General features: G+C 33.8%; 1 protein-coding gene across 1 annotated transcript in view; it reads left to right on the forward strand.

Moving 5' to 3' along the window:
- Positions 1 to 674: 674 nt before the first annotated feature.
- LOC144253098 (roundabout homolog 1-like) overlaps positions 675 to 25,839 on the forward strand; it is a 161,364-nt gene continuing 136,199 nt past the window's right edge. The window contains 2 exon segments of the mRNA XM_077795008.1: positions 675 to 1,059; positions 1,272 to 1,428. Coding sequence (XP_077651134.1) covers positions 675 to 1,059; positions 1,272 to 1,428 — 542 coding nt within the window.

Consider the following 25,839-nt stretch of genomic DNA (forward strand, 5'->3'; position numbering starts at 1 on the left):
GCTTAGTGGATCGCCCTAGTGGACAAGTTTGGGCCGCTACTGGTGTCGCCAAGCACTGCCCCGGACCGGTAGCGCTAACCCACTACAGGCACCCCCTCCAGCGGCAATAATGTGGAGAAGTAAGGGGAAGGCAATATCGTGAACCGAGTAGTCATAAAACGGTCTGCGCTGCTGTTGCGAAATGGGTGGTTAAGTGCTTGGGGGACTAAGCGCGCGGCCTCTGAGATGCTCAGAAAACTGCTGCCACGACCCGGGGGCGGTGCAGATGCTGCCGAGGTGGAAGCGTCTGTGCTGCGAACCTCTGTCGACGCCACTCAAACAAGGGGCTGAGGGCTCAGTCCGCAGCTCGCCCGGACCACTCACGGCTGCTTGGAGCCCCCTCTTTCGCCAGGTTCTCCCGCACCGGCGGGAGGAAAGTTCTTGCTGCCCCCGCACCTCTTCACAGCTGCGGAGCCTCCCTTACTTTGGTCTCTGCAAGTCCCCACTTTAGTCTCGAGAGGCGCTCTGGCCGCCCGAACTGCCCCTAGCACCTGGTGGTCCCTCCCTTCATCCCCGCGGTGAGGCGCCCTCCCCCGCCCCTCGCTCCCCTCCCCCAAACCACAGCCCTAGCTCGCTCCAGCTCGCTCTCCGGGGCCCAAGTGAATAGTCCTCGCGCAAGCAGAACACAGTGGTGGATGCAATTCCCCTCGCCTCCAGCCGCCAGGAGCTCCCCGGCGCCGCAGACAGTGTCCTCCTCCGAAGCAGCTGCACTCGCACCTGGGCAGCCTGGACCCTCGTGCCCTGCTCCCGGGGTCTCACGCGGGGGGCGCCCCAGGACACCCCCTGCGGGCCGGGTGGAGGTGGAGGAGGAGGAGGAGGAAGAAGACGTGGACCAGGACCCCCACCCTATCCTGAACACCTGGTTGAGCTGCTACCACTTCTTTTTAAGGGAAAAAAAAAGAGAGCCCGGGAGAACCATGGGGGGCTGCCAAGTCCAGGAATTTCTTTTGCAATTTGGTTTCTTCTTGCCACTGCTGACAGCTTGGCCAGGCGACTGCAGTCACGTCTCCAACAACCAAGGTAAGGGACGGGGTGGAGGAGCAAGAGGGGACGCGAGGAGGAAGGTGCTTTGAGGACTAATGCAGGTGGCCTTCTGCAGGTAACTTCGTCCTGGGGTCAGTTTCTCTTGGTTTGCCACACGAGGGGGGTGAAGGATTTTCCTTCACCAGAGCGTCCTTTCTACGCCGCCTAGGGCTGGTGGCCCCAGGAGCTGTGAGCCTTTCTGCTTCCAGATTTCCTTAAACAGATGCGTGAGCATCAGCAGCACGTGGGTCCCTTTGCTGGCGTCTGTGGGACTGCTCCTGGCTGCGCAGCCTCCACCGGAGGTCAGTCTCCCCGCGGCACAGACTTAATGGGGACTTCTGACTCTTGGTTGTCGCTCAAAACAGGGTAATGTGTGGATTCTCCTACATGCGTACTTGAAAGGCAGCTTGCTTGCTCCCGCTGTACCTAGTGACTAATTGTCAGCCTTTTACCCCCACCCCCACCCCAGTCACTCAGTGTTGCCCTCACCTAGCCTTAGCCCCAGAACCCTGTTCAAATTTCCTCCTGGAACAGATAGAAACAGATCTGTGGTGGGGTCTCTATTTTTTGCGAGCAGGGAGTAGATAAGCGTGAAGTGTGAATTTCCAAGTTTTGAATATCCTATTCATAACGTCAAGTTTCTGTCAGATATTTCATAGGGATTTGTTTTGGTGGGTACAGAGACAAAGTAAAGGTGAATAGTATGTGCAACACGGTGTAAATCAATGAGAATTTTCTTTCCTTCTATTTAAACAATCTTTATAAAATACATTTCCTTGGATTTCTGAATATTTAAAGGTCTATAATAATATCCTATGCATATTGTAAATTCCTTTAGACTAGGTATCCAAAAACCATAAAAGTTTTCCATCATGTACCTGGCTGGATGCTCTCACTGGCACTGATGACCACCAATATGTCATCTCTCCTAAAGACTTCAACTGTAAAACAACTGTGGACAATTGTAACTGCAATTTAACAGATGAGACATATGTGTGTGTGTAAGGGTCTGGAAATAATTTGCAGATATAAAAATGGAGGTCAGAGGAATCAAGAGTGTGTACTTTTGTGTAAAGGGAAGAAGATTAAGACAGAAGGCAAGTAAAACAATGAAGCCTTACTTTTGTCATAAACATATATGAACAATATACTTTATTTAGAAATAAAATAATCACTTGGAATCAATACTCAGTTCTCATTTACATAGTTGGTGCTTTGCCATGTTTTCCTATTTATTATTTTTATTATTTTCCTATTTATTATTTTTTATCTGACAGAATGTACACAAATTCATATGTGAACTTGGAACCCTAATAACTTTCATGACTTTGAAGATATGTCACATAATAAGTGACACCATAGTGCCATACTCTCCTATGATGGGGTATAATTTCACGCCACATCACTCATTTGTTTTCAAGGACTATTGGTATTAAATACCAAAGTAGCATTTATTTTACCTCTGTGAAATTAGAAGATTGTTAAAACTAACATATTTTAGTTGACCATAACATATTTACTTGACCATTTTTATTAGGAGAGAGAACAATTTTTAAATTAATTTTTATTTTAATTAATCATACATGATAGTAGTATGCACTTATATACTTTGATATATCATACCTAGATGATATATAATTTCTCATTTTTCTGAGTATACATATTGTAGAATCATTGGTCATACAGTTACATATATACATAAAGTAATAATGTCTGTTTCATTCTACTATCTTTCTAATCCCCACATCCCCTGCCTTCCCCTCCTTTCACTTCTTTTTACCTAACCTTAGGTAATGTTATTCTTTCTTTTTCTTTTTCTTTCTTTTTTTTTGCCTTTATACATGTACTTTGGTTTTTTTGTTGTTGTTGTTATTGTTGTTGTTTGCATTACAATTCATAATAATAAGTGGAAAGTAAAACATTATACTTTATGTTAGTATCTCTGGAGGCTAAAGAGATGTACACTTTGAGAATTAAGTTTACCACGAGTTTTTAACAGTTATTCCTGTGTAAGAATTTTCCTAAATAGATTTTTTTAAAAATTTTATTTAGTACCTATGATACATCAGCAACCACCCTAGTCCTTGGGTTTACTAACATAAATAAAACAGGTGTGTATGAATTTTCACACCCTTTTTACAAAAATGTATCATATTAAAGTATAACCTTTCAGATAGTTACATTAAATTTAAAAGCCTAGTAATGGTAACCTTTTGCAGTAGTTTTAATTTGCTTAGCTATTTTAATGACTTCTCCATACCATTTAACAATGTTTCACCTAAAATAAATACCAAACATGTAATTTATTTTTTAGCTGAACTTAATATTGGAAAATTAGTATTTCCCAGTCTTTTTTATCAGATAAATAGGATCATTAAAGAGTGTCTACTAAAGCTCTTAATTTGAATTTATATTCATATGTTAAAAATACGGGTTATGCATAAGAATATACGTGGGTAAAATAGTATCTACTGGTTAAGTTAGGGAAAATTTAGGATAATTCTTCAAAAAAAATATATAGAGAAGTTATGATTCAGATTTTTTCATCATCACATATGGTTGTTTATGCTCTGTAGAACCTAAACTTATAGTGGTTAGAAATTTGCCTGATAATAATTTTAGATAATGTTTAGATACTGAAAGGACCACAAATAACACAAATGGTTCATAGATACCAACCTTGTAAATGTTAAACTTGTGAACTTTTTAGGCATATTTTCTTAATTTGTAGTGTCATTAGATAAATCAAAGCATCAGCCTTTGTACATCAAAACCATAGAACAATACATAATTATTGTAAATATGCAGTATGGAAAGACTAATGTAAAATATGTTTATTTTCTTATACACATAAAAATATCAATAAAATAATTAATATTGTTTATTTTGAGAAGATGCTGTTCATATCCCTAGAAATTTTTATTAACACTTTTGAAACTTGTTATTTTATAGAGGGTAAAATTCCACTTTTATATAACTTTCCTTCTTGATAAAGGACTTTCACAAAGTAAAAATTTTAACTGTGTATTTTTTCTAGCAAATTATATAAAAATCCTACCTGACAGGAAAGAATGGATTCATTCCCATTCCTGGTTTTCCATACATAGGCAGGGTCAAATAATGACAAGGCCTAACAAATGTAAACTACTACATTATTTACTTGATAAGTAAATAAATTAGTGACTTGGCTCTAGAAAGGACTGATCTTGTCTTTTAACTAACTGTAAAGTTTTCTACTAAGTTTGACTGTATTACCCAGACCTCCTTGATTCAATGAGAAAGTATCTGAATAAATGAAAACATGCTTTCTATTCAAATCTCTCTTATTCCATTGATTTCTCCTATATTTAAAGCCACAACATTAATTCAGTGTTTTAAATTTTTATCTAAAAATCTGACTTTATCTTCTCTAGATGATAACCTTTTGTTTCTGTAATGGTGAATATCAAATAAAGTCTTGCTTCATGTATAAGTTAACCATCTATGTCAATTACAATGGTTAGTAGCCACTAGAGGTCCATTTATTCAAATATTATTTCACTTTGCAAAGAGTATTTTATTGCCTAAATGAGTTGATATGCCTCTCAGGGTGTGGCTACTGTTTATACAAATAGTCAGTTACATACACAAATAATTCATTAAGTCAAAGTAGGATTTGGGTACATGAATCTAGTACTTATTTTATTACTGCTATTGTTTGAATTCATTTCCCCCCCAGATAATTCAGTGACAAACAAAATAACTACAATAGTAATGTGACCAATTAGTTTTATTGAATTTATTGACTTACATGAATTGTGACTGCAAAAGCAACTAAATTATGTGTAAATAAAAGTTAACATATCTAAGCAAAAAAAAATCTGCTTAACAAAGTTCATGGCTTAAAATTAGTTGACTAACTATAAACAGTGTTGAAAACTGTAAGATTGAATATTCTTATATTTCTATAAATGTAGAATTAAGGAAAAATTTTAAGAACATTTGAACTTTAAATACTAATAATACTTTTTAAACTCTTGAATATTTAAAATTTTTTATTGATATATAAATACCAATGCAACCAAGAATGTCATTTTATTATACATTTAAAGTTAAAATGTAGTTGTATGGTCGTTATGATTAATACCTGAAAGATTAAACCTCATTTTTATGCAGATTCAGCAATGACCATCTAAATGTTGGTTGTTCTGGGTTTGAAATGAGATTATATCTAAAATAGTTTGCTTGCACAAAAAATTATACAGTGTTCATTAAAGATCTGTGTTTCAAACCAGAAATAACTTAAAAGAATATAATAGAAACGGCACATACATCAAGCACTTTTAAATTTTTAAGGAAGAGAAAATGTTTTTAATTGAACAAGAGAAGTAAACGGTTAACTATTTTTTTGGGGGGGTTACTGTCATTACAAAATAAATATTAGAAAAATAATGGAGTAGAAAGTATTTTGTTTTTACTAATCACTGCTAGTATAAACTTTTTAAATATAAAAGACATTATAGTTTTTTATATACCAAACTATTTCTCTGTCACACAATCTCAATATCACTTTCTTTTCTCCATCCTCCTCCTGCCTTATATACACCTATGATTCTCCTAAAACTATGTTTCAGTTGTCACCATGAAAGATTAGATTCTGCTTCACACAACAGAGCTAGAAGTCTTGTTATTATACCCTGGCTCAACACTTCTTGGTAGTATAAACATGGTGGAGATCAATATATATAGCTAAATAATCAAAATAGGTTGACTATCCAATGTACATTGTCAACCATGTTATCAAACCATACTTACATAGGGGTTAAATTGCTTTTGCATTTTGTGTTCTTTTAAACTCGTGATATTTATATACCTCATCACTAAAAAATTGAAAACATTAATTTTTATTTTATTGAATATCATTCCCTAGAATCTAAAATTTAGATCACGGAGAAACGTTATGGGACAGGCAGGTGTGTTTTATATCCTCATGAAGCTTGGTAAGTAAATAAAACAATAAAGGTTGTAGAAATTCTATGGCAGAATCAACGAAAGTGCTGAGATAGAAAATAACAGGAAAGACATACTGTGTAGAACAGGACAGTTAGGTCTGTGTGTCCATGGGGGTGACATTTAAGCCTCATTCTCAGGGAAGAGAAAGAATTAATTAAGCAGAGCAGGAAAAAGTGCATTAAAAGTGAATGGCACTGCCACAGCAATGGCCTTGAAGAGAAATAAGCTTAATGTATTTGAAAAATCAAGTCCAGTGTAACTGGAATTTACTGGTCAAGCAAGAAGTGAGATTTGAAAGATGGTTAATAACTCAGATTCCATAGAGTAGAAAAAGAGCACTGGTTAAGGAGTAAACCTTTTTAAATTATACCAGGTGAGGGCTGGGGATGTGGCTCAAGTGGTAGCGCGCTTGTGCTTGTCTGGCATGCGTGTGGCCCGGGTTCGATTCTCAGCACCACATACAAACAAAGATGTTGTGTCCGCCGATAACTAAAAAAAACTAAATGTTAAAAATTCTCTCTCTCTCTCTCCCTCTATTACTCTCTCTTTAAAAAAAAATAAAAAATAAATAAATTATACCAGGTGAAAGGTGAAGTGATTGAGAGATTTTTAACCAAATGAGTAAAATAAGCCATTTCACTAATATTAAGAGTATTGTAGCAAGTAAGCAAAGACATGACTGAAAGCTGGCAAGAGCAGAATTAGGAGCCCATCAGAGTTGTTCAGAGAGTTGTTAATGGTGGCCTGTCCTAGAGCTGTGGTAGTAAAACTGAAGAGCAGGCAGGTAAGCCTGAGATATATTTTGGAGCTAGCATGTATGAGATGATCTTGTCCCTAGAGAGAAATAAATCTGGATATTCAGCATTCTTACCATTTTCTTTTCAAGGAGCTCAAATAAATGCTCCATTACCTGCCTTTAAAATGAAGTTTACTATATAATTGTTGATATTTGACCAGATAAGAGGAATGGGGTAGAACAAACTACATAGCAAGGATGTAATGTCTATTTCCTACTTTATTCAGCCCAAGCTGATTGTCATTTAAAACATAACCTTAATAGTACAAATTTGCTATGTCCAACCATTATGCATAATGTACATTCATCTTGGATCAACAAGTACAATTTGTTGATGCTTTCGGACTTTGCAGCTTTCCATATATAGTTATTTTTGTCAGAGTGGATGTTGGTATAATTAGGGACACTTTCACAAGGCAATGTAATGATCCATCTAGTTTTTTCTAATAAGAGTGATAGTTGAGGATTTACAAATGTACCAGATTTATTCATCTCTGTTTTGATCAATTTGCTATTATTGTAAACAAAAATTCAAATATCAGATATAAAACAGATGTGTTTTCAGATATTTTCCATTTATCTTCTCTCTGCATTTTTTTAAATGAAAAGAAACAAATAGATGTTCAGAAAGCTTATGAAACCGAAAGAATGAAATTGAAGGATACACGATATTTCTTGTGGTAGGAATGAGGGGAAAAGCTTTTAGACTTCAAACTAAACAATAGAAATTTCATGCAATTAAAATTTTTCCTGAGAAGTTATTTACTCATTACTTTAAGTTGACTTTTATAATATCGTATGAATATAACTATTAAATATATAGAAGCATAAATTTCCTCACTTAACACTCACATATAGTTAGTATATATTACAAAATTCATTATTTGGAGATACTTCATTTAAACATTTCTTAATATTTTAAAAGATTTATTAAAATTTAGTAAACTTCACATTTTACTTTAATGTTTTAGATGATCTGGAAAAATTTAATAATCTTTTTCAATCATATGTCTATTTATAGAATATACGATTTCAGTTTTCACTGACAAATATGTTAAAAGTAAGTGAAAATATTCATTTTTAAAAACATTGATTGAAGTTCTGCTATATAGTGGCTGGTGTACTTGGTAGAGGCTCAAGGAGAACTTTCCCTCTTAGAACATAAGACCCAGTGTAGCATTTCCAGTATGTTTTTTTTTTTTTTGTCCCCCTGAAAATCAAATTTTTAATTAGGTAGAAAATCTTTAAAAACATATTTGCTATGTGATAATACAGACTGATATGGACTAAAACCGAGCCTCATGGTGTAGAATGTTTGTGTACAATTTATTTGAAAGAATCTATAATTTTATTGCATTTTTCTCAAAGTTAAAAAAATAAATATTAAGGGTTGGGCTGTGGTTCAGGGGCAGAGCACTTTCCTTGCACATGTGAGGCACTGAGTTCATCCTCAGCACCACATAAAAATAAACAAACAAAATAAAGATATTGTGTCCATAGGAACTATAAAATTTAAAAAGAAAGAAAATAAATATTAGGCAACATGCTAGCTACCAAAGGCTACAATGATGATTATCTCACACAGTCTTCACTAGTGTCTTAGTCTGTTCTGTTATTGTTATGAATCTTTTATCAATACTTATTTTTTTGTAAGGTGAAGAGTTTTACAGTAAATGAGATTGGAAGAAAAGGGAGCAAAAAAATATGCAGTATTTGCTTTATTTTAAAATTGCTTTATAAGAAACTTGTTAACTGTATGTATGGATAGGTAGATTTTTGTTTAATTATATGAATATAAAATATACAAGTATGCATTTTACAAATATATGTACCAAAAATAAATATTTCATGCAGTAATGACTTTTCATAGGCTGACAAGTAAAATGAAGTTTTGTTGAAGGCAAATTAGACTGGCCTATTCTGGTGTGTTTACTTAAAGGGGGTTAATTATTAAAAACTTGAATTCATGTTGAAGATGCAAGTTTCCAATTTCAGATACCAGTGAGCATATGTTGTAACTGAACTTTGGAGCAAGAATTGGGATGAAAGTATGTACTGTCAACCCATATACTCAAAAATATATTAATCTGCATCCCCAGGTACTGCAGAGGCCTCTGGCTATTGGCCTGTTTGGTGAACTGTACTTAGTGGATATAATTGAAAATCTTTATTCTTCTTCCTATTTCACTTAAAAATTTCATGTGTAGAATTCATATTTTTTGATCATAGGAGAGATGAGATAATATGGCCTTAGAAAATGGATGTTAGGAGGTAGAATTGTTATTTTACTCTTGCAGTTTTGGTAATTTTGTGGATATCTGGATCTGATAAAAGTAAGCATTAAATGTAAATACTTATAATTTATTTATTATGTTAATTTACTAATGATATAGCAATGGGGTAATTATGTGTTCGATAGGTGACTATAATATAAAGTGATAATTGTATTTTGTGGTACATGAATATTGCAAAGAGACACAAATTCTTATTAAGTAGGGCATAGCATCTAGAGTAAGAAAAATCATTTGCTTTTAATATTAAAAATTCCCATGATTTTTTAAAAAATAGCATATAGAAATTTACCTACTTAGTTAATTATACTTTAAGCAAGATCATAAAGAGAAATATTTTGAACTAGGAAATAAAGAGGTATTGTGTTAATATGCATTCCGAGTAAGAATGATCTTAGAATAACTAAAATGATTTTGTCTACATTTGAGTTGAACTATGTCTTAATGGTACTTTAATTTTTACTTTTAAAGTGAGACTTTTTTTAATAGTGATATGATAATTTAATATTGGTAAAGGTAATTGAAATTAAATGTTTGGCAAATTTAACTATAGAGTTCAATAAATACATTATTTTAAGAATTAATATCTCACATAATTGAAGTAGATTTTTTAAATATAACACCGTAGCTAAGTAGCAATAAACATACCAAAAATCAAAGAAAACTAAAGATAAGAAAAAAGCTAAATGAGGACACTATTTTTTAAAATGAGACTGTTGGTTAAGAATTTTCCCTGGAGATACATACTGAATAAAATAGTCTGCTCTAGGTCCTTTGATCTCTGCAAGTATAGAAGTGTATGTTGATAACAAACTTTATTAAAACACCATTTTATCCAATATTGAAAATTTTTTGTTTCACTCTCTCTTTCTTGGGTTAAAGTATACTTAAATAATATTTGTCTTGGGGCTGAGGCTGTGGCTCAGTGGTAGAGTGCTTGCCTGGCATGTGTGAGGCACTGGGTTCAATTCTCAACACTGCATATAAATAAATAAAGTAAGAGTCTATCAACAGCTAAAAAATATTTTAAAAAATATTGTGAATGCATGTGAAAACATTCAGTAGTTTCTATAAAGTGTGATGACAAATAACTGAGCCAACTGTTATATTCCATTGCACAGTATCATAAGAGAATTGTATTAATTTCTAAAATAAAATGAAAATCTTTGTATTAATCCACTTATTAGTCATTGGTATAATGCCTTAACAAAAACAAAGATTTAAGAATATAGAATACTTTATTGAGAGAAATTCACTGTTATGTTGACCCTTTTATGTGCTTACTTTAATGAAGGAACAGTGGGTAAGATTTTCTCATTTTTATCTAAAACCCAGAAAACCTTGGGAATTATATATGATGGTGTAGCATATTGCTTAACATGACTTGGCTTCAAAACAAGTAAAATCTAACATGCTCAATTTTATGACTATTTTTATAATACTATATGAAACAGTACATGTAGTATAATACTTTAATTTAAAAATTGGAGAAAATGTGGTTCACACAGTTTATTAAAATAACACTTTGTTAGTATTTTTTAGTAAAAATTACACATATAATAACCTTTATAATCTTCATGAGTTTATTACAAGGAATCTACTTATGGATGCATTGCCTTTTAGATTTTTCAAGAATCCCATTAACTGGAAATATGGAATTAAATTTTAAGGATTTATTTTAAAATATTAGAATTCCAAAGTTTTAGTAGCATTATTAAGACTAAATTATTTTTATGAAATGCTACAAAGTCTTAAATCAAATAAAATTTTTAACATACTTCAGTTATAAGGTTCTCAAATAATTCTTCATTGCAGCATATAAACAACCTTTGAGTTTTTATTTGTTCATTTTACCTTTTGTTGCTCAGCTATAAATACATCAGCTTAATCTCTATAATTTCTATACTTTTTTAGAATTTCCAGACTGATTCAACAATAATTATATATTCATTCAATTTTAAAATAAAACATGTTGGCACTACATTTCTCTACTGTGCTGGACACAAGGAGACTACAGCCCTTAAGTTCTGAGCTTTAAAGGTTGAGCTAATGCAGCTATTTATATTTCAGTGAATAGTTACAACTTTAGTTTCTGTATCAACATGTATGTATTTTGCTGCTCTGTGGATTTGAACTGATATTTTAAACAGATGAAAAGCACTGTTCTCAATGAGCTAGGAATTAGTACATGGAGACATTGATAATAAATATCCACTTAATGTATTGGTCATGTCCATAAATTGGACATGGCTTTGTGTAATTACTGAAAATAAGATCTGGACCCACTGCAAGGCTAGTGTTATAAAATTGAAGAGAAATGCCTGAACTCAAAATACTAACAAAATAGGAAAGATAAAATGAAGTAAAGTAATGTAAATTTCAGAAACAAGTAAGACTCTTACATTAAACATAGGAAATGAGAATGAGTCTTATGTTTATGAGGATTTATTGTTGTGGATATCTGAAAATAATAAGAGAATTAAGATGACTAACTCCTCTGGAGACCTCAGTCTTAAATAACCTTGAAATAATTTTTCTGTATTTAAAGCTTAATACTTATTCTGCATTTAAAGATGAAAGATAAATATACAAAAAATTAATGTCTTTGAACATAGAACATTTAATTGTGAGGTTTTTATTATTGATTATTGCTTTATCTTACTCTTTAAAAATATATGTGATGGGGCCACCTTTAAAAGTAGAAAATCACAAAATTAAATTTTAATATATTGTATGTGGTCCAGTCTATTGGTTATTTTATATTTAGATGAACACTGTCTATGAGCTTTACATTAAATAGGATTTGAAATGTTCCTGCAAATTGTTACTTGCTATCCCCTATCATATTATATTTTTATTTTATCCTAAGTTTATATTTCTTAACTGTATGAAATTTTGTTTTTATCAGTGTTTCAGAACTTTGAAATTACTGGCTTTATTTAATATTTGTCTTTAGAAATTATTTAAATTACTCTTTGATAGGTTGGCTATGTTATATTTCAGAAATGTGCCTTTAATAGCACATGGAAGTAGAAATTGCTGCCAAAACTTGGTATTTTTAAACAGAAAAACTAATACCAGATTACCCATGATTAGCTGTTGATATTTAGATTTGTACATTTAGAATGTCAAAAAGTACTGAGAACTATCAATCTTGTTTCAAAATTATAATATTATTCCTCTTTTCAAACTCAACCTTTTATGGCCTTCCCCATTTCTCCTAAAAACAAGGATATGGTTTTTCTGAAACAACTGAAATAATCATACATTTTTTGATAAACCTAATATAACTTAAATAGTTACCTGAAAAAATTTATGGATCTGCTGATACAACTAATGGATTACTGATCACTCTGCCTGAATGTGTTTGCAGGCAGGCTGATTGGGCTTATTCTAGTCCACCTGGGTATAGATAGGTTCATTCTTATTACAACACCTTAGTATAGGCATTATTTCTAAATTATGGAACTAAATAGTTGTATTATAAAATTGGATTGATATTTTTTCCCTTTAATCGTTACCTAATTCCTGGAATATTGTTATTTATTGCTCTGTCATAAAATTATTATTTCAATTCTCCACTGTAGCATAAATCACAAATGTTTAAAGTATTTTTATCATAGTACATTATTTACTTAGCCTGTCAGAATCTGACTTATAACTAGATTTTATTGAATTGAAGATATTTTCAGTTTTTTAATTTTTAAATTTTTCGTAGTTGAAGATGGACAGCATGCCTTTATTTATTTTATGTGGTGCTAAGGATTGAACCCAGTGCCTCACATATGATAGGCAATAACTCTGATACTGAACTACAGCCCCAGCCCCTATTTTTAGAGTTTTGATACTTTAAATCCTTATTATAATACCCTATCCCATTCTCTAAAAGCACTGCCAGCTTAGTTAGAAGGTCTCTTGATGTGATACTGGAATCCAGGGGACCTAAATGGTACCTATAAAACTAAGGGAAACAAACCCCCATTTTCCCCTTAATACTTTTTTCAGTGTTGTATTTATTGTCCTAGTCTGAGATTACCCTACTTTTACAGTTGCTCTCAGCTTCTGATGGAAAACATGAATGTGTTTGAGTCCAGTGCAAATGTAGAAAATATTTGATATGAATTTGCTCTTTTTATATTTGTTAGTTCATAAATTGTAATGATTATTTTTCCTTTTATTATGTTAAATTCTTTTTTTTTCTTTTTTTTATTGGTTGTTCAAAACATTGCAAAGCTCATGACATATCCTCTTTCATATATTTGATTCAAGTGGGTTATGAACTCCCATTTTTACCCCAAATACAAATTGCAGGATCATATCAGTTACACATTCACATTTTTACATAATGCCATATTAGTGACTGTTGTATTCTGCTACCTTTCCTATCCCCTACTATCCCCCCTCACCTCCCCTCCCATCTTCCCTCTCTACCTCATCTGTTGTTGTTCAATTCTCTCCCTTGTTTCCCCCCCCTTTCCCCTCACAACCTCTTATATGTAATTTTGTGTAACATTGAGGGTCTTCTTCCATTTCCATACAATTTCCCTTCTCTCTCCCTTTCCCTCCCACCACTCGTCTCTGTTTAATGATAATATTTTCCTCATGCTAGTTACATATTTCACATTCATTCCAAACAGTCTTTCAATTACTTTATTATTGCTTGGATCTCAAGTTTCTTTACTCAGCGTTTTTTTCTCATGTGATACTTGCCCCTGAAGTCTCATGCACACATTGATCAATAGGTAACTGGCAGGCAAAACTCCCATTTACAATCACTGTAAAAGTATTTTGTGTACTAATAATAAGCTCCTTGGCAAGAGAAGCTTAATTATTTATTTATTTTGGTACTGGTGATTGAATCTAGGGTGGCCTCACCTCTGAGCTACAACACTATTTATTTATTTATTTTTATTTTGAAACAGAGTCTCATTAAGCTTTTGAAGGCCTTGCTAAATTCCTGAACCTGGCCTCAAACTTGTGAATCCTCTTGCCTCAGCTTCCCAGGTTGCTGGAATTAAACGTGTGTGTCATGACTCTGGGCTTGGAAGTTATTCTTAAGTGGGATTTCTTACCTTCCAATTTAAGTCTAAAGCAACACAAATCCACTTACCTAATATCCAGATGAAAAACAATGGCTGACTCCTCCCTTGTGGAGAGTGGTGATTTGAATCATGGTCTTTCTGACTCTCATGGCTGTGTTTGCACAGGGAATTACCTGTGCAAAAAAATGCAGATCAAGCTGGCCCACGTGCTATGGTGATGCTGGCCTGTGGAAATTCTGTGTAAAGGGTCAGAGTTATTAGTTGGTTCCTTGAGTTCAGGCACCAACTCCCAGGGATAGAGGATTCTGAGCATAACAAGATGACCCTAATGTCTTACCAGTCCTGCATCCTTCAGATTGTCCGCTTTGCTAAAACTTTCCCACAAATAACCTTTTGATAACAAAATCTATAAAATAAACATTCTGAGGTACCTTGTGGTCAGTCAAACTCCATCAGTTTGGCTACCCACCTGGCCAAACTCTATGTATGTCTGTTTGTCTTTCACCCTCATCACCCTTCATCCAGTATCTCCTTAATTAACTGCCATGGCTGATAAATGAACAGGCCAGTGGCACTGCCTAGTCATAGGCGAGAGAGAGCAGAGGGAATGGCAGGCCAAGGAGTATTTGCTACACCAAATGAGGCTAGCACAGAACCAGGTGCATGTGCCTTTACTACAGGAGAGCACTGATTTTCAACACCTGCAGTCCTGCCTTTTACACTCTTCTAATGTTCTCCATCCTTGAGTGGAAAAATCTAGAACATAGTTGAAACAGGGTTGAGAATTTGAGAAAAAAATTCAGAACAAAGAGGTATCTTCCCATCTCAAGTACACACAGAAGTAATATCTGCTCCATGTCATCTTGTTCTTTGCAACATTCTGATTTAAAGACTGAAATCCTGTTTAAATGCTAAACAGTACCATACATAGGAAAAGGGAACATATTTGAAGTAAATTTTGTGTTTTGAGTCATGGAATGTTTTAAAAAATGTAAACAATATTTTAAAATAGATAACATATTGTTAGACTCCACTAGTACTTTATGTCTGCATATATGGACATGGACATACACACACACACACACACACACACACACACACAATCCCAAACACTGTGTAAACTTAAATTCTTTTCTCAGTGGAATGCAGTGCTTCACATAATCCTAAGTATCTCATTTTATTGCTACCATGAAAAGAACTATAAAGAATGTGCACAATTTTGCTTTTTATAATGTAATTGGGGTCATATTACATTAAAGTTTGGCAAATATAACATGCTTGATGCTATAAATATTAGGCAATAACCAGTTCTGATTTAAGTACAAAATAAATGGATGGCATGGTCTATGGGTTTATGGAAGGTGTATCTCTGAAAAACATGAACATGTTTTATAGTCATTAGCCCCTCCCAATAAATGGACATTTAAAAATGTATCTCCTGACAATGGAGGATTTGACATACTAGGAAAAATAAAAGACAAAATCTTTTGAATTGTACATTTAAATTTAATTCTAGAACTTTTTTTTAATTCACCCAAGTTAGCTAAGTACAATAAGTGACTGTACTTACTTTACTAATGGAATTTATATGGATGTTAAGTTACTTGGTAAAGCTAATTGGACAAATTAGTGATCACAAAATAAAAAAAGAAAGGTATTTTTAAGAAAGTTAGATCTGTGCACTTTCTAAATAGGGCAAAGAATTTCAAACAACTTCTAGGATTTTAAAATGCAATGATACTAAATTTAAGTACTATTATTCTTATTATGTATTTAAAATATTAAAAACATAGAACTTACATTCCATTTAAATAATGGTAATCTGTTTAAAAGAAATAAAAACTTATTTCAAAAATATTTATAAAGAATTTCATTTCTTGGATTATGTATTCATTGGACATTTTTTTAAAATCAGAAATTAATAGTTATGGCTTTAAGTATTATTTACCCTTTAAATCTCATTTTTATATTTATATATTCTTTTGTGGTTATAGGCCATATATTACATGTCTTTTCTTCTCTGCTTATTGTTTGCTTGTTAAAATTTGTCCCATAATATTAAATCTAGTAGGTATTTTATATGCTGTCTTGATTAATGAGCAATAATAAAAGCATACATACTTAATGAGAAGCCACACAATTTGAATTAGTCCCTGGCTCCACTCTATATGACCATTTTTGATTTTCCTTTTGATTTTCTTTTGATTTTGATTTCCTTTTGATTTTCCCCCAATTTGGATATAACTTAACAACCAACAGGTCTTATGTTATGGTTTCCATGTGAGGTGTCCCCCAAAAGCTCCTGTGTGAGAAAATGCAAGAAGGTTCAGAGGGAAAATTGTTAGCTTGTGAGCACCTTAAACTAATTAGTGAATTGATCCCAGATGGGATTAACTGAGTGTTACCTGGAGGCAAGTGGGTTGTGGCTGGAGAAGGTAGGGCATTGCGGGGTGTGGCTCTGGGGTATATATTTGTATCTGGTGCCTGGCGTCTTTCTCTGTGCTTCCTGCTCGTCTTGCTTCTCTCTGCCACCCTCTTACCGCATGATGTTCTGCCTCACCTTGAGCCCTGAGGAATGGAGCCTGCCTTCTCTGGATGGAGACTTCTGAAACTGTGAGCCCCTGGATAAACTTTTTCTCCTCTAAAATTGTTCTGGTTGGGTTCTTTCAGTCACAGCAGCAAAAAAAGCTGACTAAAACAACTTAGTTTCTATAGGGATTGCTGTAAAACTGGCTTCAGTTAGATAGTCTTGAGGCCCATTCCAAAGGATTGGATATAAATGTGTCTGAGATAGTATTTAGGATTCTTCATTTTTAACAAGCATCCTACATGATTTAGATGCAGATGGTTTGAGAAAGTCTGGCCTGAATATCCCATTTCTGACCATTCAGTGTTTTTGTTTTTATGGTTTTTGTTTGTTTGTTTTTTGTTTTTTAACAAGCAATGTGCCATGAAGCTAGCTAACATTAGAAAAAAGTAATCCTCAGAACTGAAGTGAATCCTAGAGAACCAGCTCTGGATAGGGAAGTCAACACCTGGGATTGAGGCATCAGGAATTAGTCACCCATATCGTGGGCTGAATTATATTCAGCCAATTTCTTCTTGTTCTTGTATTTCTCATCTCAAAATCTTAGTCCTGCAAGAGAAAACCTAATTTTCCTTGATAGGGTCATGCCCCGAGCATCATGGAAAGAGTAGGGATCCTTGATTAGCAAGCTTATCATGATTGGTCACTATGTTGAATGAGGAATTCCTTTAAAAATGCTGTCACCAGTAGAATATGACAAATGGAATGAATAATGAATGGTCAAAACCCAGCATCTAATCAATTATCATGTAATATGATCATTAAAATAATTTCTTTTAGAATTTTAAAACTTCTCTTAAGAATTCAAGAAGTAGACCATATGACTTTGTCTACCTAAGAACCTATAGAATTTCTTGGTTCAGCCCATGAGAGTTAGGCATAATTTTTGCTTCTATACTCAATAGAATATTAGCAACATAGGTTGTATATAATAATAGAATCATGAAGCCAATTTCCCAAAATGAAAAATGAATTTGCATTTCCCCTTGTACAATGTGAGGAACTTTTATCATGTCAGAACTCTTCCTTTGTAGTATAGAAGATAAAGGGCCATATAGGTTATCTGGACTTCTAATCATCATTTATATGAAATATTACTTTTAGCAAAAGACTTAAGCCATGTTAAAAATTTCAGTACATTGAAAATATGGTTCAATAATCTGGTTACTGGTATTTGCCTGGTTACTAAGAGGAAATTTGTGCCACAGAATATTCTGCCCAGTATTGATTCAGGTTCTATACACAATTATTATGCTTTTAAAAATAAATTGATTCCTAACTATATAGCAGAATCAATATGCTTCTAAATCTTATATTTTTAAAATATCCAGTAACTGACATTTTAAGGAGCTTGGGTTTTAATATTGCCAATGTTTTATCTAAAAAAACAATGTAAAGAGAAGATTACTTCTCTATGGGCCACTTTCCCAGAAATAGCTGCCTACATTAAGAAGTGTAAACAGTATGTTTCTGAGTGCTTACTCATTGCTGGGCACCATTCTAAGTATTTCAGTCTAAGTCCTTATGTAACCCTTACAAAAACATTTAAAGTAGATTTTATTATTATCATATGCATGTTATAGGTGAGGATATCAGGATGCAAAATAAATAACCTGAACCAAGGTTAACGTTTACTAGTCATAGTCTTATGGGTTGAATGTGTACCTCCAAAATCAGTATGTTGGAAGTCATAACCCTTAAGAGTTCAAAATATGATCATATTTAGAATAGGATTATTGCAGTGTAATTAGGAAAAATAGTCATACAGAAGTATAGTAGACACCTAATTAAAAAGAGAAATTTGGATACAGATATACACTCCAAGAGTATGTCATGTAAAGATGAAGGTATGTATTGGGATTAAGCAGCTCCAAGCCAAGGACACCACAGATGGCCAGTTACCTACCTGAAGAAGGAAAGAGGCACAAAGCAGGTTCAGTGTCTTCAGAACGAACCAAATACATGATCTCAACCTTCAAGCCTATAGTACTTTGAAATGATAGATTTTTGTCATTCTAGACCACTCAGTTTGTGGTATGTCTCAAGGCAACTACAGGAATGTAAAACACAGAGGAAGGATTGGATAAGATATTATGACTCCAAAGCTTGCATTCTTTTTGAATACACTTTTCTGTCTAAATGTAAGAGAATTGGGTAAAAACATGATCTCCTAGGATGAGTAAGAGATTTAGTTTAAGAAAGAGGATGTGAGGGGAAAGGGGGGGAAAAAAGAGAAATTAGTTACAGTTGATTGTGTAGAGAGAGATAATGGGAGGGGAGGGGGGAGAGGGGATAGGATAGGCAGCAGAATACAACAGACACTAGTATGGCAATATGTATAAACATGGCTGTATAACCAACGTGATCCTGCAATCTGTACACGTGGGAAAAATAAGAATTCATACCCCATTTGAATCAAATGTATGATATATGATATATCAAGATCATTGTAATGTTTTGAGCAACCAATAAAAAAAAAAGAAAAAAAAAAGCTAAACCAGACTGAGATCCTACCCCCGCCCCCAGCGTTTGTGAAATGGCTTTTTATAAAGGTATTATATGAGTAATGGGCCTCGACTATAGGTTGAGTATCCTTATCTGAAATGCTTGGGACCAAAGTATTCTAAATTCTGTGTTTTTTTAATGGATTTTGGAATATTTGCTTATGCATAATGAGATATTTTGGGAATAGGATTCAAGTATAAAGCTAAAAAACTCCATTTGTTTCATATTTATCTTATGCACATAGCCCAAAGGTAATTTGTAAAGTACTTTTAGAATGCCTGCTTTTATTTTTTACTCTGACCCATTGCTTAAGGTCATGTGTGGCATTTTCCACTTGTGACATCAAGTCAATGTTCAGAAAGATTCATGAATTGACTTACAACAAAAACAAACTATGACTAAATATGGTTAGAAAAAATAATTATCTGAGAATTTATCAGTTATAAATTTGTATAACTTAATATGAATTTATTTGAACATCAGAAAATAGCTATTTCCCTTACATCTCTGGAGGAAGAGAGAATATCCTGAGGAAGGTCTCTGTTCATTTTTGGTAGATGGCCATTTGCATATCCTTAAGTTTTCAGAGGACATAAATTTTGCATAATTCTAGACTTTGAATACTAAAGCATTAAACAGGAAAAAATGTGGAAGTGAAGCAGTGTTTTCCTTACACAGAGACCATACTGGAGAAGCATTTTTGCGAGGCCTTCTGCCAATAGCTCTTTTTTAGATAAAACAGACTGTTTTGGAATAAAGAGAAAGTCATGGATAACCTAAGTATTTTTGTTCAAGAATAAATGAAAGCCAAAGTGAGAAAGGGGAATTAGAAGAAAGAATTACTTAACAATTGTAGTGAAACCTCAACTATGCATATTGGAAATGCTAATGAAGAGCTGGAGATCTCTGAAATGCCAAGGATGGCTAAAAATCTTGATTTCTAGATTTAAAATGATTTTTTTTCTTTCTAGCTCTATAAGTGACTAAAAATGAGTTAATGATATTTCTCTTCAGGTTCCATAAAAGTAGTAGGGATTTATAAAATAGCTTACTGTTAAAAGTTTGGTCCAAAAATACTTAATTTGTATTTCCCTTCTTTTTTTTTTCTTTAAACCTTTGTTCAGAGCTGCATAATCAAATAAGCCTAGGACTGAATCCCAGTTCTGTGTCTCATGAAGAATGCAGTTCTTGGAAATTGGCTTTATATTTTGGCCTTGCCATTATTATCTATAGGATAGCAAAAGGAAAAATAAAGAAAAGAAAAATAAACACTATTTACTTTTGTATTGGGGGTTTATAGATGGAATATGTGTACAGGTGTCTGACTACACAATACCAAGCAAAGTCATATAATATCCAACCTTAATCAAATTATTAGTTTTAAGCAATTAGTGCATTATTTCATTCAGTCTTCACATCTGAACTCAGAAATAGGTCATATTTATTTCAATTCTACAGCTGAAAAATCTAAGACATAGACAGTTTGAGTAATTTGCTCAAGTTCACAAGCTGGAAAGTTACTCATATATTTGGAATAAATGCTAGATCCTACCTTTGAAATTTACAGACCCCACCAACACTTTAAGTATATTATCTTGGGTCTATATTAGGAATGCATATGTGAGTAAATTTAATTGTAGCCTTCCATGAATTCCTATTACTATCTAACAGGAGACAATTGATTTGGTAGAGACAAGTGTTGTAGGCATGGTGAGAAAGTATGCACAAGTTACCAGAAGGTTCAAAGGAAGGGGTGGTCATATTTACTTATAGGCATCATGAGAGTCTATGGGAAGTGATGCTTGAGATGAGACTTGAAACTTGAGTAGCTATATATTAGGTGACTAGGAGGGTACTAATCTAGAGGGAGTATCAACAGGTGGGCGTGAGGAGAACACACATGATAGTAATTGTGGAGGGTGACTGATAAGTAATTGAGAATACTGAGAGGCTCAAGGGTGAAGCAGAAGATGCTGGAAGAACCCTAGACAGGTCAAGACACAAAGAACCTTGTGTGCTATGCTAACTGTTCTATCCTGAGAAGCCAGGGGTTTTCAATACTGACTGTGCTTCAAGATAATTTAGGCATGTTTGAAAAATTACCTATATTGGGTTCCAGGTCAACCTTTCTAAATATGATTTGTAATGGATTTTGAACATCATTATTCTTATTATTAATATCTAGCCATAAGCATGTAGTAGCCCCTTGGTTGATCTTAGTAATTAACTTTTGTTGTTAGTCACTTCAGAACTATTCCTAGATATTTCAGTCAGTGATGTGAAGGGAAAGTTTTGAAATATTAGTTTTACTAGGATACAGAAGAATTCCAAAAATGTCAAAGTGGTATACTGATTTATTTATTGATGATTTAATGATAAATAGTTACCATATGCAATGTTTGTTGAGCAGCATTTTTATGTACTCCTCTCCCACCCCACCATATTGGCCTTAATGTAAGGTGCTCTGATTGCATTTTTCTTTTTGGTGAACTTGAAGCTGAAAATATAGCTAATTTTCATTTCTCAACTTCTAAAATAAGATGACCACATTACCTGTTTTTGTTTTTTGATGATGCTTCATGTAGTCTTAAGTCTTTTATTAGTGCATCACAGGCAGAAAAGAATGAAATTAATCTAAAAGTATCATCTGAAACTAAGTAATCAGACTTCAAAGTATGTTGTTTTGAGGTTAATTAAAGAAAAAAAATAGTTCACGAAGAAATAGAAACTGGAAATCAGAGTTTATTGATACATGGCATAACCCTGTGTTGCCCTTATGAAGACCTAATGGCAAACTACTCTTTCAATTATTGCAGCATTATCTCTTTGCATCTATCTTACCAGAAATATACTTATATATTATTTCTAAGATGTGTTCTATTTCCTATAGTAAAAAATTATGTCAAATGAGAAATGTTTATATTTGTACTAGAAAAGTAATCAAAATGTTGTGTTCAATTTTAAAATGTTAATATTTAATTACATTAGATAAATCTATATTTATGTGGATTTTTAAAAGTTGACTTTTTTGAATTCTGCTGTCATGGAAAGATGAAAATGACTGATTTTGACATTTTTTTTAAGTAAAGAATTGCTTTTCTTGGATTGTTATTGACTGATAGATTGCTTTGGGCAATTTGGTCTATAAAACGGAATTTAAATGTAGATGAGTAGCCAGAGGTCATTAGCAGAACACTTTGACATACCATTGAATCAAATAATACCAAAAAATATTAAGTGACTTGTACACAGTCACTTAGCTTTTCTTGGGATAATGAATACTAGAATGTCTACAAGAATACTGAATTACATGAATTCATGTACATGAATTATCAGTTATCACATAAGATAGAAAATAAAATTTTAGTGAATTAATTTCACTGAAATTTTATTTTCTTTTTGCCAAAAACTACCAAGTGTCTTTGGATAGCTTACTTATTGGCTTTTAATTTGAGTTCCCTAAGAAGTGTGATGGGATAAAGCTTGTGATGTCATTTCTGATTGAAGATACCAAATGATTTTGAGAAGGAAAATTATACAAAGTATTGCCAGAAATTCTATTAATTTCCACAAAGGAGAAATAAGTTCTAGTGATTGTATCTCATAGTATTTGTATAAAATCATCTCATGTTTTTTATGATAAAGGTTAATTATGTAGAAACAAACTCTAAAATGTAACCTAAGGACTATATTAACATCAAACTTTTGTCAGTATTTGAGTTACGCAGGACTTGACAAACAACTTTCATCTCTGATTTTTTTTTTCATAAACAGGATTATCAAGTATTCCCTTCTCTTATTCCCTCAATTGACCAAAAATTTGTTTTCTCAGACATGGTACTGGTACATAAATAACTATCCAGCAAAATCATATAGCTCATTAATATTCAACCTAACTTTTGCTAATTCATTGAAATCAAGGAAAACATATGAAGAGGCTTTAAGAAGCAATAACCTTTATCCCAGGCAGGCACTGGACAGGCTAATTAGGCTGGTCTTTTTGTGGCCTTGGGCAAATATTTTAATCTCTTCCAACTGTAGTTACCACCTTTATGAAGGGCTGATAATCCTTGGAGGTTATGTTTTACAGAGTAGCAGCAATGGAATGTTGTTTGTCAAAATGTTTTGAAAATTATGAAGTACTACACAATTGTTGTATTTCATTTAGTTTCACAGCAGTGCTAGAACATCTTCACACATTGTCGATCAAGTCATTTAATCATTCACTCCACATTTACTGAACAAACATTAATTGAATTCCAGAAACTGTGACTCATGTTAGCATTAAACAAGAGCTATCCTGCCTCCCTCTTGAGTCAAAAAGGAGAAAATACAATTGGGAGGCAGAAGGGCAGGCAGGCTAGCTGAGTGCAGTGGTCACTGAGGTTGTGCTTGACCAGGCACACTTTAGTTCTGTCTCTAACAATGTGTCTCATTCTGTGCTGCCCATAGTCTGGACCTTACAACCACGTTTAAACTTGGCACAAGGGGAAATGGTAGCCTGCAGTTTTGCATAGATCCCTGCCCTCCTTTTTACCTAAGGGGTAGGTACCATTATGATGTTCCTTTGTATAAATTTGGAAAAGGCAGAGGCACAGAGCGATTAAGAAACTTATGCCAGACAACCTAGGACAAAAGCATAAAAAGAAGGCTCTGTGTGAGGGCCTCTAAACTGGACAATAAGATGGGGGAGTCCAAGAATTGATTGATTCTAAGGTTAGGAGATAGAGGTGACTTTTCATAGCAGCTGTCATATAGCAGATAGAAGTGTGCCCTGCATACTCAAGTTATGTCCTAACAGATGGAAACGGCTTCTCTAACTGAAAGGCTTAAATTCCAAGAGCACAGAGTAGAGAAATATATACACTAGTTATTATAATTCAGTATGGTAATGACTCTGTAGTAAGAATAAGCACAGGATTTCCTGGAGGATGAGGAAGTGTGGTGTGACTTATTCTGCCTGGAGGAGTCCATGGAGGCTTTTCACAGGAGCTGATGCTGCACAGGGTATTGAATAACATTGTTTCTGATGAGGGAGAGTCAGCAGGGAAAGGCTTTCCCAAAGGATGGAAGAACTGCTCAAAGAAAAGAGAGAGAAGGAGCTTGGCATGTCAGGGAAAGTGAAATCAGTTTGGTGGTGTCATTGGATGGGCGTCACCAGAGAAAAATGAGGAAAAATGAGGCCATTCTGAGCTTTCAGGTCAACATGTTTCAACCATGTTGTACTTTTGACCCTTCTTACTATGACAAATATCTCTAATACATTTAAATAACAGCTAATTTTTGTTGGAATGTGATAGATTTCAATAAAGGCATTTTGATTATTGTATATTTTTAAAGTTTAACAAATTTAAAGTTAAAATATAAGGAAATGTTTTATTTTTCTTAAGAATTTATATGCTTTTAAATTAAGGAATAACTGATTTTTCAGTATTTCAAATGTATAGTTTATCAGTTAAAATGTTTCTACTTTATGAGGTTTAACAAATTTTTAATATTTTGATATTTGTAATTTGTGAAATTTATATTAAATTTATGTTTCATCTTTATGGTGTTCATATTCTGCTTATCAATGATGAAATAAATTAGGTTTTAAGTACTTATCTCCAGATAACTCATTGTGGTGTTGAAAGCGCTCTCCCCCAAATAAGTGGTTAATTACATACTATCTTGACTACATTTAAGCTTTTAAATATAACTCCCCATTAGTTACATTGCTTCCTACATTAATTAGTGGGCATCTGTGGGTAGATATTTTAATACTATGTTACTGAGAATGTACAGTGTCACGGGGCTGGTAGTGCCCAATTGGAACAGACTGATGGAGTGCTCACTTTGTCTCCACTGAAATTGGTTTGCATCCCTATGGCTTCCCATTTAAAGGGTAAAGGTTTTGAGTAAATTTGTGTGTGTGTGTGTGTGTGTGTGTTGATTTAAAGACTATAAATTGGAAATTTAAAAAATTTGATTTGTGCAGTTAATATTTAATATCCTCCAAAGACTCAGGGGTTTTAGAAGAATTTTAGCTGAGAACTATTGTTAAACCGTTAGATTTTTGCCCGGTACAGTGGCATACACTTGTAATTCCAGCATTTCTGGAGGCTAAGGCCTAAAGATTGCATGTTCAAAGCCAGTCTTAGTAACTTCTTAAGACCCTCAGCAAAAGTGCTGGTGATGTAGCCCAGTGGTAAAGTGACCCTGAGTTCTGTCCCTGATAGTCTTCTAAACCACTAATATTAGATTTTAAGAAATAAATAAGTATAAAATGAAATGAGTATCTTAGAATGCTTTCTCTGAAAGATAGAAACGTGCTTTGGAGAATAGATTCGGAGGTTAAAGATATCAGTTAAAATATAATTGTGATAGACAAAGAATGAGGAAAGAAAGATTTCTGAAATACCAGTAGTACACACCTGTAGTCCTGAGTCCTGGCTGCTCAGGAGGCTGAGGTGGTGGGAGGATTGCTTGAGCCCCAGGATTTGACCCAGCACCTCCTGTCCAAAAAAAAAAAAAAAAAAAGAAAAAAGAAAGAAAAAGAAAAAAAAGAAAAAGAAAAAGAAAAAA

The sequence above is a fragment of the Urocitellus parryii genome, unplaced genomic scaffold (assembly GCF_045843805.1).
Source record: "Urocitellus parryii isolate mUroPar1 unplaced genomic scaffold, mUroPar1.hap1 Scaffold_92, whole genome shotgun sequence".
NCBI lineage: Eukaryota > Metazoa > Chordata > Mammalia > Rodentia > Sciuridae > Urocitellus > Urocitellus parryii.